General features: G+C 52.4%; 7 protein-coding genes across 7 annotated transcripts; 6 read left to right on the top strand and 1 right to left on the bottom strand.

Moving 5' to 3' along the window:
• Positions 1–216: 216 nt before the first annotated feature.
• QBC33DRAFT_624097 (HET-domain-containing protein) lies at positions 217–2,141 on the top strand (the record flags this gene model as incomplete). Its single annotated transcript, XM_060432931.1, has 2 exons — positions 217–1,391; positions 1,454–2,141. The coding sequence occupies 2 exons, from the start codon at positions 217–219 to the stop codon at positions 2,139–2,141; spliced, it is 1,863 nt and encodes a 620-aa protein (XP_060278078.1).
• Positions 2,142–4,756: 2,615 nt separating this feature from the next.
• On the bottom strand, positions 4,757–6,168 carry QBC33DRAFT_603790 (uncharacterized protein; the record flags this gene model as incomplete). The annotated part of the gene is made up of 5 exons (XM_060432214.1): positions 5,856–6,168; positions 5,546–5,794; positions 5,088–5,494; positions 4,848–5,035; positions 4,757–4,794 (listed from the first exon to the last, which is right to left on the bottom strand). Exons 1-5 carry the CDS (start codon positions 6,054–6,056, stop codon positions 4,757–4,759), a joined length of 1,083 nt encoding a protein of 360 aa, XP_060278077.1. The 5' UTR covers positions 6,057–6,168.
• A 2,565-nt stretch (positions 6,169–8,733) lies between these two features.
• QBC33DRAFT_603785 (uncharacterized protein) lies at positions 8,734–9,257 on the top strand (the record flags this gene model as incomplete). The annotated part of the gene is made up of 1 exon (XM_060432213.1): positions 8,734–9,257. Exon 1 carries the CDS (start codon positions 8,898–8,900, stop codon positions 9,255–9,257), a length of 360 nt encoding a protein of 119 aa, XP_060278076.1. The 5' UTR covers positions 8,734–8,897.
• On the top strand, positions 9,154–10,778 carry QBC33DRAFT_317262 (uncharacterized protein). Its single transcript, XM_060423551.1, has 4 exons — positions 9,154–9,335; positions 9,401–9,786; positions 9,846–10,482; positions 10,534–10,778. Exons 2-4 carry the CDS (start codon positions 9,473–9,475, stop codon positions 10,693–10,695), a joined length of 1,113 nt encoding a protein of 370 aa, XP_060278075.1. The 5' UTR covers positions 9,154–9,335; positions 9,401–9,472; the 3' UTR covers positions 10,696–10,778.
• Positions 10,779–12,946, top strand: QBC33DRAFT_603781 (cytochrome P450). Its single transcript, XM_060432212.1, has 4 exons — positions 10,779–11,384; positions 11,452–12,085; positions 12,176–12,498; positions 12,556–12,946. Exons 1-4 carry the CDS (start codon positions 11,115–11,117, stop codon positions 12,931–12,933), a joined length of 1,605 nt encoding a protein of 534 aa, XP_060278074.1. The 5' UTR covers positions 10,779–11,114; the 3' UTR covers positions 12,934–12,946.
• An 823-nt stretch (positions 12,947–13,769) lies between these two features.
• Positions 13,770–15,394, top strand: QBC33DRAFT_603777 (S-adenosyl-L-methionine-dependent methyltransferase; the record flags this gene model as incomplete). The annotated part of the gene is made up of 9 exons (XM_060432211.1): positions 13,770–13,910; positions 13,967–14,097; positions 14,172–14,213; positions 14,272–14,338; positions 14,396–14,436; positions 14,526–14,615; positions 14,708–14,762; positions 14,802–15,056; positions 15,158–15,394. 9 exons carry the CDS (start codon positions 13,770–13,772, stop codon positions 15,392–15,394), a joined length of 1,059 nt encoding a protein of 352 aa, XP_060278073.1.
• Positions 15,395–15,810: 416 nt separating this feature from the next.
• On the top strand, positions 15,811–16,506 carry QBC33DRAFT_502238 (CMD-domain-containing protein; the record flags this gene model as incomplete). Its single annotated transcript, XM_060425718.1, has 3 exons — positions 15,811–16,016; positions 16,113–16,174; positions 16,268–16,506. The coding sequence occupies exons 1-3, from the start codon at positions 15,862–15,864 to the stop codon at positions 16,504–16,506; spliced, it is 456 nt and encodes a 151-aa protein (XP_060278072.1). The 5' UTR covers positions 15,811–15,861.
• Between the last annotated feature and the right edge of the window lie 539 nt (positions 16,507–17,045).

Genomic DNA, 17,045 nt, shown 5'->3' with positions numbered 1-17,045 from the left:
TCTCTACAAGCTCTGCCCCCCGTCTTCACTAGCGCCATTTTAAATTACATGACGTTTTCTTCGAGCACAGCCTGTGCTCGTCGCCGTATTTGGGGGTAGGGCCTGCAGTCCGCGCTGCGCCACCTGCGGCAGCGCTGGCGCGATAGGGTGCTCTAGATCGACGCGCTGTGCATCAACCAGCTCGACACAAGCGAGAGGAACTTCCAGGTCAGCAACATGAGCCGCATCTATCATAACGCGGCGAACGTGTGCGTCTGGCTCGGGATGGACTCCCCCGGCAGCAAGATGGCGATGCAGTTCATTAAGGAGGAGTTGTGCGACATCGAGCGATTCGACAAGATCCACGAGAATACCGGCACCGCGGATAAGCTGATGGCGTTGCTGCAGCTCCTGGAACGGCAGTGGTTCTCGAGGCGCTGGATCATCCAGGAGATTGTGTTTGCGAGGAGGGCGACGCTCCATTGTGGTCGGGATGAGCTGCACTGGAGCCAGTTCGCGACGGCCATCGAGCTCCTGCTGGAGGCGGAGACGGCGTCGCAGAGGTTCTCATCCATGACGAAGGTTCGGTCCGATTTCTGGGACGGCTCCAGCCTATTTGAACACGTCAACCAGTCGGGCGCGGGTCTTCTGGTCCAGGGTATCCTGTTTCGGGACTACAAGACGCAGTCCGGCTCGCAGGGGCCGCTCTGGGGCATCGAGCACCTTGTGTCGTCCCTGACGGTAGTGTTCGACGCATCTGAGCCCCGCGACTGCATATACGCCTTGCTCGGCGTGGCCAACGATGTCATGGCCACGCCGGACGTCAAAGACGAACCACGGCTGCTCCGGCCGTGGCTCCTCCCGGCGATGCAGCCCAAAACGGCAAGGTACCCCGTCGACTACGCCAAACCCTACCCGGAAATCTGCATGGACTTCATCGAATTCTGTATCGGGCAGTCCGGTAACCCGCATCGGGCTCTCGACATCATATGCCGACCGTGGGCCCTAGAGCCTCTCCGGAAGAACCTCTCCACGGGGGAGATTGACGTGGCGTCCGAGTTTCTTCCCTCTTGGGTTATTAAGGCCTCCGAGACGTCATTCAAGATCATGACACACACCCTCGCGAGGAAAAAGGTGACGCGGCAGAACGCCGACTCCTTGGTTGCCCCTCCGGATGCGGCCAGGACACAGTACGCCGCGTCTTCCAATGAAAACTTTGACCGGTCCAAGCTTGCATTCAAGCGGAGGCCCAATCTGAGACATTACAGCATATTCGTCCAGGGGTTTATCTTTGACCGCGTCGAGAGGGTAGAGGCCTCGTCACAGGACGGCTGCATCCCTAGAGAGTGGGCCGACTTGGCGGGCTGGACCGACCTCGAGACGCCGCCGCCCGAGGCCTTTGGAGGACGCTGGTCGTCAACCGCGGGCGAGATGGGCGAACCCCGCCTATATACTACGGGGAGGCGTGCTGGAGGTCTACCATCCAGGGAGGGATCCAGACCGGAGCCGTGAATACATCGATGCTGATCAGCAACGACCAGAACTCCATCATCTCGCAGTTCTGCAAGCGGGTACAGGCCTCGATACTAAATCGCAGGCTCATCAAAACGGAGAGGGGTCGGCTGGGGCTAGCGAGCAAGAACGTTGCCACCGGCGATCTGCTGTGCATCTTTCCCGGGTGCAGCGTCCCTGTTGCCCTTCGTCGCTTTTCCAAGAAGTTCGGCGACGATGAGGCGGAGGAGAAAGAGGACTCGCTCCAGCGGAGCTTAGGTGTCTTCAAGCGTGCGCTGCTCAACCGGCTGCGGGCCAGGCAAATGAAGGAGCAGTGGGCAAAGCAGTCAGAGGACTACAAGCGCTTTATTCGCACCCTCGATATTCCGGGTTGGAACAAAACGGACGAAGGGCGGGTGATGAAGAGGAAGCCTGATAAGCAGCCTGCAGAACGGCCCCATAGTGCGAGCGAGAAAGCCGAAAACGCCGAGGACAGGAGGCACGCCGGCCAAGAGCAAAACGAGCCAGAGGCAGGCAAAGCCCCTGCTCCAACACTGGGCCCGTACTATAATTTCCTCGGCGAGTGTTATGTCCACGGCATGATGGATGGCCAAGCGACCGAGGAGAGACGGAAAAGGTCAATTCCGTACGAAGTTTTTGAGATACGGTGATTGTAGGACACTCCAAATGTCCCGTTGATGTGAAATCTAGACGCTGGCTCGTTTTATATATGAACCAGAGCTCGACAGAGCAGCGCTGGAGAAATATCGAGACATTTAGTTGGGGCTCTTAGGAAGCCAATGTCTAATTCTTTTTTCTTTCTTGTCTTTTTAGCGTTATTCATGCTTGCAAAACCGATCAAAGCGTTCTAGTATAATGTATGACCGCATGCATGGTCGCAGCCTATCAGAATGGGGTCGATGTAGGCTTGGATGAAGACAGCGATGACTGCAGTTGATATTGTCTAACTGGGGAAATCTGTCGTTACATCCTTTAAACTCTGGGCACTAGGTGGTAGTTTCCATTGGATCAACTTTGACACCGTTGTACGAGGTGCCTTTATGCGGGTTAGCATGTATCGGCTATAGGCTTACAAGATGATGGTAGACCACGAGCCGACAATAATCTTCATGACCACTAGGGCGACGGATATCAGAGTTGTTATGTCGCTCACTCGAAGAAGCAGCTTGCCGTCGACATAATGCGGACTTGATTTATCTCTAGCCTCGTATCTGTTTAGGCTAAGCGACATGGCTAACGCTAGTGCGAGGCAACACGCTGCATGAACGAACAGGATAACCCACGCCTTTGTGGCTGCCGGCACTCTTCTCTTGCGCTTTGGACAGCTATTGGCCTGGTCCGAGACGACCTTTGTCTCTACTGTCGGTAGTACTTGCTTGGATACATTATAGGTGGCATTTTTGGAGGTTATATTCTTGAAACAAAAGAGGGCGATTGATGTCGTCCTAGTCTTAGGTGCAGCTGTGTTTGCAGAATTGAAGCTTGGGCTACATCCTACCTGAGTGAGGGGGTGCGGCGAGTCGCAAAGTATATACGGACGCCTGGACTGCAACGTCTACCGCCGCCAACTAATCACGACGATGTCTTTAATACCTTGGGATTAGGCTCCACGAGTACCTTTCATTTACATGGCTGTCAAGCAGAGTGACTTACCCTGGTAACCTCCTATTCCTGAGGACTCGCGGTTAGCTTGAAATACAGCGGGCGGCTTTGGGTGTGGCTTGCATGTATTGAGCTGATTCCTGCCAAATTGGTTGCCCCCTCTGAATTAGATGCATATGCGCATGGAAATATTAACCACCTATTAGCTGGCGAAAAGCACAGCTTATGCAGGCGAGCACTATGACGCTACGTATATCTTTGAGAGCTCATACTACATTCTGATATTGAGCTACCTGCTGCAGTGGTGTTTGCTTTATTGGTCACCAAGCTTGTCGAGAAGTCATCTGTATCTTTTCGTGTCAAGTGGATCATCTCTAGTCGTGATTGGCCGCAAATCAAGGACTGGTTGGGAACAGCTAAGCCTCGAGCTAAACGCCGAATCTGTCAACGCATAATTATATCTGACATAAGTTGCATCAACTGACATGGCTAAAGAATTACGATGCTAGTAGAAGAGATACTGTTCAAGACTACTTGTCCTCCTATGCGAATGACATGTTCCTCTGGATGGCGTTGGTCTGCCAAGACCTTGCAGACCCGAACGTTTGGAACCGGCATATTCTAGCAAAGTTAGGCGGGTGATGGGGTTTCTGCGCGGGCTGGATTGCTTATATGCGCGGATGATGGAACAAATTGGATACTCTGAGGATGCAGATCTCTGCAAGCACATCTTACTGTTGCCACGGTTGTTTGTTGGCCTATCGGCCTTCATGAACTAGCCACTCTTGTCGAGATGCTGCATGGCATTTCTGACAATTTAGAGCCTTTGGGTTAGATTATAGGGCTTTGCGACTCATTTCTGACACTTCAAGAACAAACAGTCTATTTTGTGTATCAATCAACAAAGTACTTTTTATTACTCGGCAAAAATTTCGACAAAGCTTCTCAAGAGGCTTTCAACTGTGTCTTCCCTTCTAGCTAAAGTACCGTACTCCTTCCTCTACTAGGTTGACTATTTTTGTGGGTTGATTTCATGATAGCTAGCGACTTGCCTGGAGATCGCACGACGGGACTGTCAAGATCTGGGATCTAGCCTCGGGCAGCTGCTTGGAGACCGTCAATGTCGGCACCTCGCTAACTCATATCTCGTTTACCGAAACTGGACGTATTGAAATAGCTACAGGCACTGCTGGAAGCCTGATTGAACAGCATAATCCAAAGAGGGATGGCTATGGCTTAAGCCGAGGTCTGTCCTGGATTATACATCTACGCCAAATAAAGATAGGACAGGGCGAAGAAACCAGGGCTCCACCTTTCGTCGAGGCGACATATTTTGCCCAGGACCAGTTGCGAGCAGATTTATCACGAACGAGAGAATCGTGGTTGAGTAAGCACCATACAAATAGATAACTATCGACCAAATGTTTGTTCACTTATAGCTACGAGCACAGTTGAGTAAGCCACGCAGATTGTGAAATTTTGATTTAAGCTTACAGTGTTACAATTTGGGCGTTAAGGTTGGTTGGATTTAAAGGTTAGACGCTACATCCGCACTTGTCTAAGCCAACCTGAGCCAACCTGAGCTTGGCTGAGCGAAACTGGGAGACAATGGGTGCGTAGCAATAAGCACAAGGAAAACACCTCCCATGTCCGTTATCCCGACTTATTGGACCTTGGCGACACCTGGAAGTTCGGTAAGCCCTAGAGGATATGTCAGCGATAATCTAATGACGACATTGAAGAAACCAACGTACAAGTATCTGGGCTAACATCCTCCCTGGCTTGCTGTGTCTTGGTGCAACCAATGGCAATGTCGCTAGCTTGCAACTTGAGAGCAGGGCAGGTTTCGCTGAAGCAATTGGTTCCCAGAGCATCCATAGCGCGCTGCAAAGCGCCGTCCTTCCAGCCAAAGAGGTAGTCGCCGTGGGCACCATATCCAGTGCTGTAACCCAATGTTAGCAGTGAAACTCTACAGGTGAGGAAGAAGAACTGACGGATCGCCGAAACTATATACGAGAGGCTGCTTTCCGTTCTTGTAGTACGCCGGATCCGCGAACCCCGACGTATCGTACATAATCTCATACATGACCTGGGGGATCCGGATGGGATGCGTAGTTGGGCATTGGTCGCCCGCGAGTGCTGAGCCTGGTTGATAAGCTACATGGCTCCGGTGATCGGGGCTGTCGCCGTTCTTTCCATCCCAGCATGAGGGGAAGATAACGGTGGCGCGAATTCCACCTGGGCATGGCTTGTTGGGGAAGTTGGCCGAGTCGCTAGCGGAACAAGGGGCACCACTGCCGCCTGACATCCGTTCGTTTTTGGCAAGGCAACGATGGCAGATAGCCATAGAGCCGCTCGGTTTGCTGCGGAGCGTCGGGTCTCCAGCGAGCATTCGGAAGCCCTTCAGGATTGTCAGCTGAAGCGAGGAGCGCATGTCCCAATTTACACTTACGCGAGGCATCACCGTCACCTTCTTGTTGCTGCCACTGAACGGTTGCATGTAATATACAGTGATCCCCCCATCCTGCTCCAGCAAAGTGCCGTTCAAGCGGCCATTCGCCATCTGTGGGACCCGCCTGAACGTGCCGTTCTCGGGGGATTGGAAGTAGATGGAGGCAGTCCAATAGTTGCTGAAGTCCTCGGACATTTTGCAAGAGGTGCACTGCGAGTGTTCGGCCGGATCGAGGTCGGCAGGGTCCATCTAGGGATATTACAGTTAGCAACCGTATCAGCCCGGATCGGCGAGCAGGTAGGTATCAAACCGTAGCATTGAAAGAGCTTCCTCCAACGACTTGATGCATATGTGACGACGGGATTACCCCGGGGTCGACGAGGGGGTCGGTACGCTCGATGACGAGCTGAGAGCAGCCAAAACGAAGAAAATCTGCTCCCCTGGCAGATCCTGTTTGAGCAGATACATGTTGTGCAAGCAGCGCACCGAGCGCGAGTGCCAGCCAAGCCATAGTTGGTGGAGGTTGAATTTGGACGAATAATTACAGTAAGACACGGACGACGTTGACTCTTCGATTATTCGATTCCGTCACAGAAGATCCAAGTCGTTTATACCAATTCTCCCCTGTGCCCGACCGGTTTTGCCTCATAACTACCGGCTAGATTAAGTCGCACAAAATTTAATTTCAGCTATAGTAATTCATTAACGAGCGCGACAAGAGTAACTGAGCCAATGAGCATGTTGAAAAATAATGAACCCCGCGAGTCGCCAATTAGACTTCTATAACCTGGTAGGATTTCCCCATCGGCACTTGCAAATGCCTCCTGCCTTGGGTACTGGGATGATTATTTGTCTGCGCCTGGACCGCCATTTACTTAACCATATTAGGCAAGAAACCAAGTAAGAGGACCATGCAAGCGGCTTTGACAATAACCGCGTAGAGCAGCTGCTCTGCTGATCAGTTTATCCCAACCTTGATTACCCAAACTACCGTCCAAAGCTTGGTCCAGTTTGTGAGAAGCTAAGAAAACAGAGAATCAGAGATCAGCGGTGGTACCCACACACTAATTCTTCTCACCAGGGGCTACTTAGTTCAAACAGCTTCTTCATCCCCCCCCCCGGCACCTTACGTCCTTCTTCGGAACTACTGCCGGGAAAAAGCCAAGGCCAAGTGTGTGCAGATAAGCTATCTGGAGACGTGGGCTGGCCGCCTTGCAAGCGCCCTGAACCATCTACACGCAAAAGATGTTCTTCACCGCGACACCAAGTCTTTGGGAAACCTGGTTCGGTCTGGTGAAGTGTTCTTCGCCGAGTTTGCCATCTAGAACCACTACCGAGGACACAAGCGTGCCTGGTCGACCTCGCCGTGCCCAGCCGCCTATCGTCGCCTCTTCTCCAACGACTGGCTAACTGCTGCCAAGGGCCTTCTCCGGTGGATCCCATGGTCAAGCAGCACGCTCCCAACCCTAGATAGCTGCCAGTACCTCCAGCTTCTATGTCGCATGCCACCCAACAGCAATGGCTCCTGGACTTGTTTGGGAAGAGGTACTCTGTGATCTATGACGTGTGGTGTGCGCAGGCGGGATTGTGTGCCGTTGAAACAGGGCGAAGTCTTGTACTTAGCCCAGTATGGGCAAAACAACAAGACAGACAAAGAAGATCAGCGGCCCTGTAAAGAATTGAGGGCGGTTTCCGACTGCACGTTCGAAAAGTACGCGGTTGCATGCCTCTAGGTTTCTGACCCTGAAAGCCGTTCCGGCGTTCATACTCTTCCCTTCCACGTGACCTCGCACGTGCCATTACTTTTTACCCCTTTTCAGTGTGCGAACCACTTGCGGCGGCAGGTCTTGCAATTTCCAGTGTCAGAAATGATCAGATAGACATGGTGGTGGAGCGAATGGGAGAGACTTGCCGTTGGCAGGATAAGGGTTGCGGAGGAGCTTGTTGACCAGAAGGCGAGGGACCTCGATTGCGCGTGCGTGAGAGGGTCAGCTGCTGCTGGTTGCTGTGTGATCAGAAACGTTCCGCTAAGTGAGGGGAGAGCAGTGACGATGAGTTATAGGTTAGATTCCATGTAATTACCACGTTGATCTATCTGCTTAAGAGATACTATTAATTAACATGTTCCTAGGCGTCTTCGAACATATCATTCTCGCTATCGCCATCACTGCCAGTGTCCTTGCCGATCTGATCCAGAAACTCTTGAAATATCCTCCTTCGCTCCTCACTAGCCGGTTCATCGCCTTTCCGACTCACGTGGTTGAAACTCGCTCCATGCTTTACCAGTTCGTCCAACACTCCAAGAGTCTGCCAATGAATCGACATATGGATCAAGCGTCGTTCGGGTTATCTGCAAGTTTGGCATTCCCATCCCAAAAGGAGGCGATGCCACACATCCAGCCTCGAAATATTCGTTCTTGGATTAGCCGACTGTATCCTTTCAAAGACTGAGGGAGCTTGAAAGTCGAGGAATTACTACGTTGACTAGACCCAAACCGTCCCATTCACAGACTACCAATTGGGGCCATTTCAGGCAATTGATTATCCGGCGGCACGGTTGGAGGAACCAAACTTTCTGTCTTGGAAGGAAGGAGGAACAGCAATGAAGGGGTGAGCAATGCGACGGCACGAGGTCGCAGCTAGAAAGAAAAGCAAGATTTGACTCGAGACAGCCCGGATGGTCACCATCGACTCGGGCATAGAAGCGAGATCGTCGGTGTCCCACCTTCAACGGGAGGTGTACCTTGGTCAGCACAGCTCCTGCTGCTCTTGCTGCCCTGCTTCTGAAATACCCTGCGGCCTCGCCGGTTGAAGCCGCCTCAGAAGTGTTGAGTCCGAAGCCGTCTCAGGAGGGCTTCCTCGCTTTAGTTAATCGTGAACTAACTTCGGGGTCTCCGTTGGCTTCTGCTGCCCTCTGTCTCCGTTGCTCCGCGGTGAATCGGTTCTTTCAGGGTGGCTACGCCCCTTAGAATCTCCCTTTGCCCGCGCCGCGCGCCTGCAGCGACTAACTCATATGACAAAGCTCCTATGTAGCATTTGTGAAACATAGCTCGCATAGGTAAGAACCAACGCGCATGAGCGTAACCTTACAGATATTGCTGCCTAATAAAAATCGTGACATCATAATGTCTTCTTAACCTGAGGCACAGTTCTGGTATTGACCCCGCCTTCTATAGAGATTTGACAACCAACACGACAACTTCCTCGATTTAACCCCGGTTGCAATCCACATTTGGAACTGCGCCTTTTGAGAAGACGACAACGAGGGAGAGCTTGGGCAGAAACGAAAGGTGAAAAAGAGATATAAAATATCCAGTTGATTTCGGTCCTCCAGACTCTCCACCGCGCCAACATGACAAGCAGAAATCTCAACCAGACCTGGCGCGACGTTGTCTTTAAACAGTACAAAGAAGACCACGCGGCTGACGTCCCCTTCCCCGTCCGCTACTTGATCTACGCCCCAGAGTGGAAGAAAGACATCTTCATCGAGATTCCCGCCAAGATCGACGTGCCTGTCTTCCGTCAAGCCGTCCTTCACTTTTCCAGCACAAGACGCCTTGCAGACGACCCGGCATACGAAGACGACCTCATCAAAGTCCGAGCACGCGTTTCACGTTCCGGTCCATTTTCTTCTGCTCAACGCAATGATGATGCCCCCCCGCAAGACGACACTAACCAGCCTGAGCCTGGTGCTGCTGGCAACAGCGGCTAAGGCTTAGGATTTTACCATCTACGGTGACAGCGACTGCGAGAAGACGCCGACGGCCCATTTTCGGAAAGTGGTAATAGGGTATTTACCCCTTTCCCAACGTCGCTTCCGCGAGCATGATGGCTGACGCCTCCTCGCTCACCTAGACTGTACCCATGTTCCTGATCCCCATGGAAGGTTCGAGCTCGAAAGCATGGGCAACTGCCAAATAGATCTGTATGCTACCTTGGCGGATTATCAGAATAGCATTTCGCAGAAACGAACCGTCATCTCCCACCTACCACCTTCTGGAAATGGAGTCCCCATTATCGGCAAAAGAACTCGGCTATTTCAGTCATGCTTGGATGTGGACACTGATTCCTAAGATCCCTTGGCTCTACGTTATTTCAGGCGTTGCAGCATTTATGTGGGCCAGCCAACTTATAGAAGATGCCTTTTTACTGTACTGCATGGGGTGCGAGGCTATGCAGTCGAAGACATCCAAACAGACGCTGGTTTCCGGAGGAGTCGCAGCAGTATCGGCGGTGCTCCAGTGAGTTCGATGATATCAGCTCCTCTCCAATCTGAAGTGGATCTAATCTGCCCTGGCAGTTCCATTTCCGACGTGGCACGATTCTTTTTCGTTCTAGCGATTACCCATTCCTCCAACCCATGGCTCGGACGTCTGGTTCTGCTTAATGTGATATTATTTCTGCCAGCTCGGATAGTCACACTCAGCGGGGGCATTCTTACAGCCCTACGCATGAGAAAGCACGAGAAACTCGAGCTGACAGACGCGGATCGCCATCGTGAGCCAAGCCTATCCACAACCCCGAAGTCGCCTATGACATTGGTTATCATACCTTGCTACCGCGAACCACTATCGATGGTCATGGCTTCGATTGATTCGGTTGCAACCTCGGCTTACAACAGGGATCGCATCCATATTTTCTTATCTTTCGACGGGCCCCAGAACAATGCTGTCTTCAAACAGATTTCAAGAATAGCCAAAGCCAAGACAGCTCCCTCTCGCGAGTCTTTATGTGCAGAGGGAGTCATTGGGGATGTTAACCTCACCCTGTGCGTTTTTGAGCACGGTGGGAAAACTCAGTGTCAGGGGCAGACAGTCGACTGCATCAAGCGCTACCATGGTAACTACATGGAAACAGCTTCAGATACTTGCGTACTCTTTTTAGACTCGGACACCACGATCCAGCCGTCAGCCCTTCGCCTGCTTGGAGCTCAACTAGTACGTTCGCTTCTAACTGACTGACCAGTTCTCACGCTAATCCTCCTGCAGCATCCACTGTCCGGAGCCCCAGGCAGCCTCATCGCCTTGACGACCATTCAAGCAATCACAGGGCCATCGTCGTCGTTCAGTGCCGCAACTTGGCATCGCGGGTGTATGGAGACCTCGAGAGACCATGGTCAGGGTTATCGCGTAATTCTTTGCGCTCGTTAATATGGAGGAACTTCTTGTCGTTGTGGCCGTACGGGTATGCAAGATAAACGCCTGCGTGTCCGGTATCGCTCCTCTTTTTCACGTCCATGTCCAAGCGCGGTGGCTTATTATCCAGATTATGGTGGAGCAGACCCGGCCGAAGACGCATGCTTGGGGGGAAATGGGGCTAAGCGATTCTCCAATTTGGAGAAAATCTGTGGAGGGGATGGTGTTTAGGTATGGGCATATCTGGGGTATGGAGGCGTACAGCTGACCCCAGATGGACCCGAAAACGACATATGGGGTAAGGAAGATTGGACTCTGGCAGTCTGATAGTATTTGAAGGGGATGGCTCGATCGAACATGGCAGAACAAGACTTTCAAAAGCCTTCACGACCATCCATCTTCGCTGCAGACAGACAACATCTAATTATTCGATCATGGATTCCTCAGTTACTCATTTCGATCCAAACATTCTCGGACATTTGGATGGCCATGCGGCCTACTCCTTCCTTCTGATTGCCGTTCTCCTCGTCTTCGCCGTCAAGTGGTCCAACAAGACAGACATACCCAAAATTGAAGGTCTTCCAGAACTTCCCGGCGTCCCTCTGTTTGGGAGTCTCTTGCTCCTAGGCAGACACCACGCAAGGAACTGTGCACGACTGTCGAAAAAATATGGGGACGTATTCCAGGCGCGCCTGGGTAACAGGGTACGTTGCAAAAACTTGACATCCAGACCATCGTTTGACCACTCCACTTCTAACAGTCAGCGTCAAGAGATTCATCTATGCCAACTCGTTCGAGTCAGTCAAGGAGCTGTGGATCCAGAACCAGTCGGCGCTCATCTCACGGCCCAAATTCTGGACATTCCATGACGTCGTGTCCGAGACCCAAGGCGTCTACACCCTCGGCACATCCCCATGGAACGAGTCGGTCAAGCGAGCGAGAAAGGCAGCAGCCACGGCTCTCAACCGCCAGGCAGTGCAGACGTACCTCCCATTTATCGATTTGGAATCTACCGCCAGTATCAACGAGCTGCTGCAAAACCTCCGGCATGAAGCCAACATCGATCCCAACGGGTACTTCCAGCGGTTTTCGCTCAATATTAGTCTTACCCTGAACTATGGCATCCGGCTGGACGGCACGGTTCGCGATCATACCCTGAACGAGGTTGTGACTGTGGAGCGACAATTGGGAAACATCCGCGGCATTGCCAACAACTGGCAGGACTACGTGCCGCTGATGCGACTGTGGCCCGGGTTCAAGAAAAACGCCATCAAGGTCCGTGGCCGCCGAGACGAGTATATTCTCTCATTCTTGCATCAGCTTAAGGAACGCATCGCCAACGGCACCGACAACCCCTGCATTGCTGGTAACGTCTTGAAAGATCCGGATGCGAAGCTTAGCGACAGTAAGTCAATGGTTTTCAAGGGGAAGGAAATGAAGAGATTGAAAGAAGGAAAACCAGAAACAGGAGCATGCAAGCTGATTCTCTTCATAGACGAGCTCAAATCAATTTGCCTAACCATGGTCGCGGCGGGACTGGATACGCTGCCTGGCAACATCAACATGACGATCGCATATCTCTCTTCGGACCACGGCCAGGAGATCCAGGCCCGCCTCTATGAGGAGGTTATCAAGTCCTACCCCAATGAGGACCCCTGGCACGCCTGCTTGGTCGAGGAGAAGTCTGAGTACATGAAGTCATTCATCAAGGAAGTTCTACGCTTCTGGTCAACCCTGAACTTGTCTTTCAACCGTGAGAGCGTCAAGCCTGTTCAGTACAAGGGTGCCACTATCCCTCCTGGGACTCCCTTCTTGATGGTGGGTGATCATTTGATAATTACAAGGAAAACAGAGAATGAAGCTGACAAGCATCAGAACATGTGGGCCGCCAACCACGACGCTACACACTTCAAGAGTCCCATGGAATTTGTCCCGGACCGCTTCATGGGGATCGACGAGGTCGGTAGTGGCACGCAGCACTACGGTTACGGAGCCGGCGCGCGCATGTGCGCCGGCGCCCATCTCGCGAACCGTGAGCTATATGCCATATTCACCCGGCTGGTTCTTGCATTCCACATCCGCGAGACCACCGACGTGAAGAGTCGACCGATTCTGGATACCATCGAATGCAACTCGGTACCCACAAGCATGGTGACCCAGCCAAAGCCGTTCAAGGTGCAGTTCGTGCCCCGGGACGAGAAGAAGCTGGAGGAGTGGATCAGCAGCAGCCTTGAGAAGACGAGATACTTGTGAAAGACGACTTGGGGGTGGAAAGATGAGGAGGTATGATTGTGTCTGCATTGGTCAGCCCATATCAACTTTGAAGCTTGGATGAAGAGGCAGAATGTGGACAAACCACAGTGAAATTGAGAAACAGAGCTGTCAAGATTGGAATATATATATGAACTCTCCTTCGGTCAATCTTGATAATCTCTTAGGGTTATTGATGGTTCATTTGAACTTTCACATAGATCTTTCAGGGGTTTGATCTCGCGCTTTCATTTTCCATGGTCGTTGGACTCCTCCACGTGGAACAAGACCAGTATGACTCGACCAAGTCTAGCCGGGGTAGGGTTCGGGCCGCGCCGGATTACATGTGCACTTTCTATACTACCGGAGGTCTTACGTACGAAGTAGGTGAGCAATTCATTAGCCGAAGCAAGCCTCCACCCAACCCTCATCCAACCGGGACAAAGCCGGCCGCTCCTACATATGCATAGTTTATGCTGGTTGAGGAAGTCCTCCAATCTGTACTCCCTGTTTATTGGTCGAGATCGAATCCTCTGTGCGACAGCCAATCAGCCGTTACAACGTCGTGCAGTTCCTCAGGTGAGAGTTGCTGGCGCATAGACCTAACCTGGCCAAGGGTGCTCCGCGTTCTTACTTTGTATATAATGTTTTTCTGGAATTGTCTTGGGGTGAGGGTGTATTCATAGAGATAAGAGCGATCGCGATCCCTGCCTTGCTTTTCTCCCCTCTTGTCTGTTCTCACGTTGTGTCTTTATCCCCCTCCCAATTATCTTGCGCCATTCCAACCCCTGTGTGCCTTTTGTAGCCCAGCCAGCTGCTCTGTTGCCTTGTCCACCAAGATGTCGTTGCCGAAGGCTCGGCCGGAGCCACCACAAACTGCCGCTTCTCCCGCTTCGCCCACTGCGCCCGCGGCGAGCGCGGCCGGGGGCGAAGGAGAATTACAGCCGCCGCAGCATTGGACCGCGCAGCCACTGCCAGAGGTGGGTGGCATATTCCTGCGTTGCAGTTTCAAGTCTGCTGACCATCAATGCCACAGGACGACGACGCCGACTCGACACTGGGCGACGATGCTGCCAGCTCGACGGCATCCATTTCGTCCAGCATCCTGCAGTACCGGACAATCAACGGGCGGACCTACCACAGCGATAAAGGAAACAGCCAGTACTGGTAAGTGCTGCGTGCAAGGAGTAGGGATTGGTTATTTGTTGCATGGAACCGACAGCTTATTAGCCGTGCAAAAGGGCCCCAAACGACGACGCGCAGAACGAGACATTGGACATCCAGTAAGACCGGACACCGTTGCTGTAGTTATGCCCTCACGCAATGGTAACATGGGCTGAGACACCATGTCTTTACGCTTGCCCGGGAAGGCAAGCTCTACTCCGCCCCCCTACCGGATAAAATAGAGGTGGGTCAGATCCGTGGAAGTGCATGGCGAATAAGTGGCTGACGGCCGATGATCTAGAAAGTGGTCGATATTGGAACCGGAACGGGAATCTGGGCCATGTATGCTTTCCCATTTTGCACGCTTCCAGCCCCTGCGTTCCCTACAGATGAGAAACATGGGCTAAACCACAGGACACTGCCATATGTAGTGACTTTGGCAACGCTCACCCTAACGCCCAAGTCACCGGCACTGACCTGTCGCCTGTCCAGCCAAGCTGGGTCCCACCCAATGTACACTTGTAAGCAATTGGCTGGCAGCTACCTTATCTGCCGGCATGTGTGCTTCTGTATCCTGCTCAGGAAAACTGATTCTCCCATTCCATCTCTTTAGCCAGATCGACGACTTCTCTCAAGAGTGGACATTTGCAGAGGGATCGGTGGATTTTGTGCACTTGCGGTTCCTAGTTGGCTGCGTCACAGACTAGACAGCGCTGCTTAAGCAGGCGTACAAGACCCTCAAACCAGGCGGCTGGGTCGAGACGTTTGACTTCAACGGCTACTTTGAGTCCGACAATGGCACCCTTACTAACAGCATGGCACTCGCCCAATGGGGCATCATCTTCCGCAAGGGTGCCGAGAAGCTGGGCTCCACTGCCTCCTTTACCGTCGTCCGCGACAAGCTGCAGAGAAAGGCTCTTGAGGCGTCAGGCTTTGTCAACATCCAGGAGGAGGCTCTCAAGGTTGGTCTACGTCTCTTTATCTGCTCTGCTCCTCTCTCCTGCCCCTTCCTTAAAACCTGGCCGATGAAGAGTCGAAGCTGACACGACTATCAACCTACAAGATTCCATCCTCCGGCTGGCCCAAGGACCCCAAGCTGCAGGAGGTAGGCCGGTACTCAAGAGCCGCCATTACGAACGACGTTGATGGTTCGGTTGGCCTGTTGGCTGGCCAACTGGGATACTCTGTGGATGATGTCAAGGTATACGCCGCCCACCTGCGTAGGGAGCTGCGTAGCAATAAGGTACACGGGTACTACCGCGGAAGCGTAGTCTGGGCCCAGAAACCGTCTGCGCCCTAAAGTCCATAATAATCAGCCTCATTATACTCCTCCCTCAGGACGGGGAGCCTCTCTTCCCACGCTGAAGTGAACAACAATATGCAGGATTTGTCCTTTTGTCGCAGTTAATGCCAGTCTTGGTAGTACTCTATACACATTCACAATTCTCGGGCTCCTCGGAAGAACCGCAAATACTGAGAGGCAGGGGACTTTGGAGAAGCCTCCGATTTTACTAGTCTAATTATTGTGGGAGCATGTCGATGACAAAAATTGGGGTAGCACATGGAACCTTCACACCCCATGTCAGACGTCTCCAATTTTGCCGTGAGGTGCCCCAGTTTATGGTGCCAGTATATTATCTAGCAATGGCTCTGTTTGGTGGGCTGCTTTTAACAATAGTCAGAGCAGAGCAACCTCTAAGCCCAATCATCCTCTTATGATCTCTGATTTTATAACGCACAATAAGCTCCTTTCTGTCATCAACCAACATGTCCACCGGCCCCCGATTTGACAAGCTGCACGCCGAGATGTTTGAGCTCGGTCTTCAGAACCGCCGCAAGGTGGTCGGCAATGCTTATGTAGACATGGCTCTGCGGAACGGATCAACCGAATTTGCATATCCTAATCAGCAGTTAGTGACCGAGTAAGCACCCCTTGACTACCGACCAATGTCTGGAATTGGAATCGGAACTTGTCCAGCAACACACCCCAACACGCTGTTGACCATGTTGTGACACAGGTGGTGCTGGGGCAATGTCTGGTCCCGCCCCGGCTTGAGCTTCAAGCAGCGGAGTCTTCTTAGTAAGTGGGCACAGACAAGCCACATCGGGAGTCATGAAGATATCCCTGGCAAATGGAACACCGGTCTATTAACTACCATCTCTCGCGCCACAGACATCGGCATGCTGATCGCCCTCAAGAGCTGGCCAGAGCTGGCCATCCACGTTCGTGGCGCTATCAACAACGGTCTTAGCGAGATGGAAATCCGCGAGGCCATCCTCCAGGCGTCGATTTATTGTGGCGTCCCGGCTGGGATCGAAGCTACGAAGACGGCTGCTAGGGTTATCGATGAGATGGTTGCCAACGGCGAGCACAAGAGAGAACTGGCAGAGGTGGCGGCGTTGGCAAAGTAGTCTGTGCACTATACATACATCAGTAGCGAGTTGCAGTCTGTTAGATGATCAACATGAAGAGTCGATAAACCCCAAGACCGATCCTTTTTAGACTTCTTGTTCTTTGGGTTGGAACAGGGCAAAGTACTGGACTTTTCCCTGTGAAGCAAAAACGAATACTAAAACCAAGGCAGGGTAGCAATAAGGCCTAGTGATCGATCGTGGGGGAACCGACTGATCAGCCGGCAGAAGGAGACCATACAAGTGCGGAGCTGGGGTACAACGCGCCGTGAGTTTGGCAAATGCTGCGAGCACGGCGTTCAGTGGCCAGGTTCCGCTATTGGCGACCATATCTGGCGCTGGATGCGGTTGCTCCGCTTTCCTTTCTGGTTTCCCGCCTCCTCTGGCTCATTAGTTTGATTCGTGTTACGGCCTTATGATTCCCCCTTTTGGCACATAATACTCCAGATCCACAGAGTACTCTGGGGACATCTCCAAGTAAAGCTGATGGAGGAAGTGGGGGTGTCGGGGTATTTCTAGATTGGGGGGGAAATCGGGGT

This window comes from Phialemonium atrogriseum (assembly GCF_030411735.1).
Source record: "Phialemonium atrogriseum strain 8032-3 unplaced genomic scaffold QBC33scaffold_53, whole genome shotgun sequence".
NCBI classification, from domain to species: Eukaryota; Fungi; Ascomycota; class Sordariomycetes; order Cephalothecales; family Cephalothecaceae; genus Phialemonium; species Phialemonium atrogriseum.
Note: the sequence above shows the minus strand (reverse complement) of the source record. Positions and strands in the feature narration are given on the sequence as shown.

What these genes read in the sequence shown, in the direction of transcription:
- QBC33DRAFT_603781 (XM_060432212.1), top strand. Translation starts at nt 11,115, where the DNA reads ATGGATTCCTCAGTTACTCATTTCGATCCAAACATTCTCGGACATTTG. An exon ending in AGGCGCGCCTGGGTAACAGG is followed by an intron (nt 11,385 to 11,451) that starts GTACGTTGCAAA and finishes GTCAGCGTCAAG; the next exon opens with AGATTCATCTATGCCAACTC. An exon ending in GGATGCGAAGCTTAGCGACA is followed by an intron (nt 12,086 to 12,175) that starts GTAAGTCAATGG and finishes TTCTCTTCATAG; the next exon opens with ACGAGCTCAAATCAATTTGC.
- QBC33DRAFT_317262 (XM_060423551.1), top strand. Translation starts at nt 9,473, where the DNA reads ATGCTACCTTGGCGGATTATCAGAATAGCATTTCGCAGAAACGAACCG. An exon ending in GCAGTATCGGCGGTGCTCCA is followed by an intron (nt 9,787 to 9,845) that starts GTGAGTTCGATG and finishes CTGCCCTGGCAG; the next exon opens with TTCCATTTCCGACGTGGCAC. An exon ending in GCCTGCTTGGAGCTCAACTA is followed by an intron (nt 10,483 to 10,533) that starts GTACGTTCGCTT and finishes ATCCTCCTGCAG; the next exon opens with CATCCACTGTCCGGAGCCCC.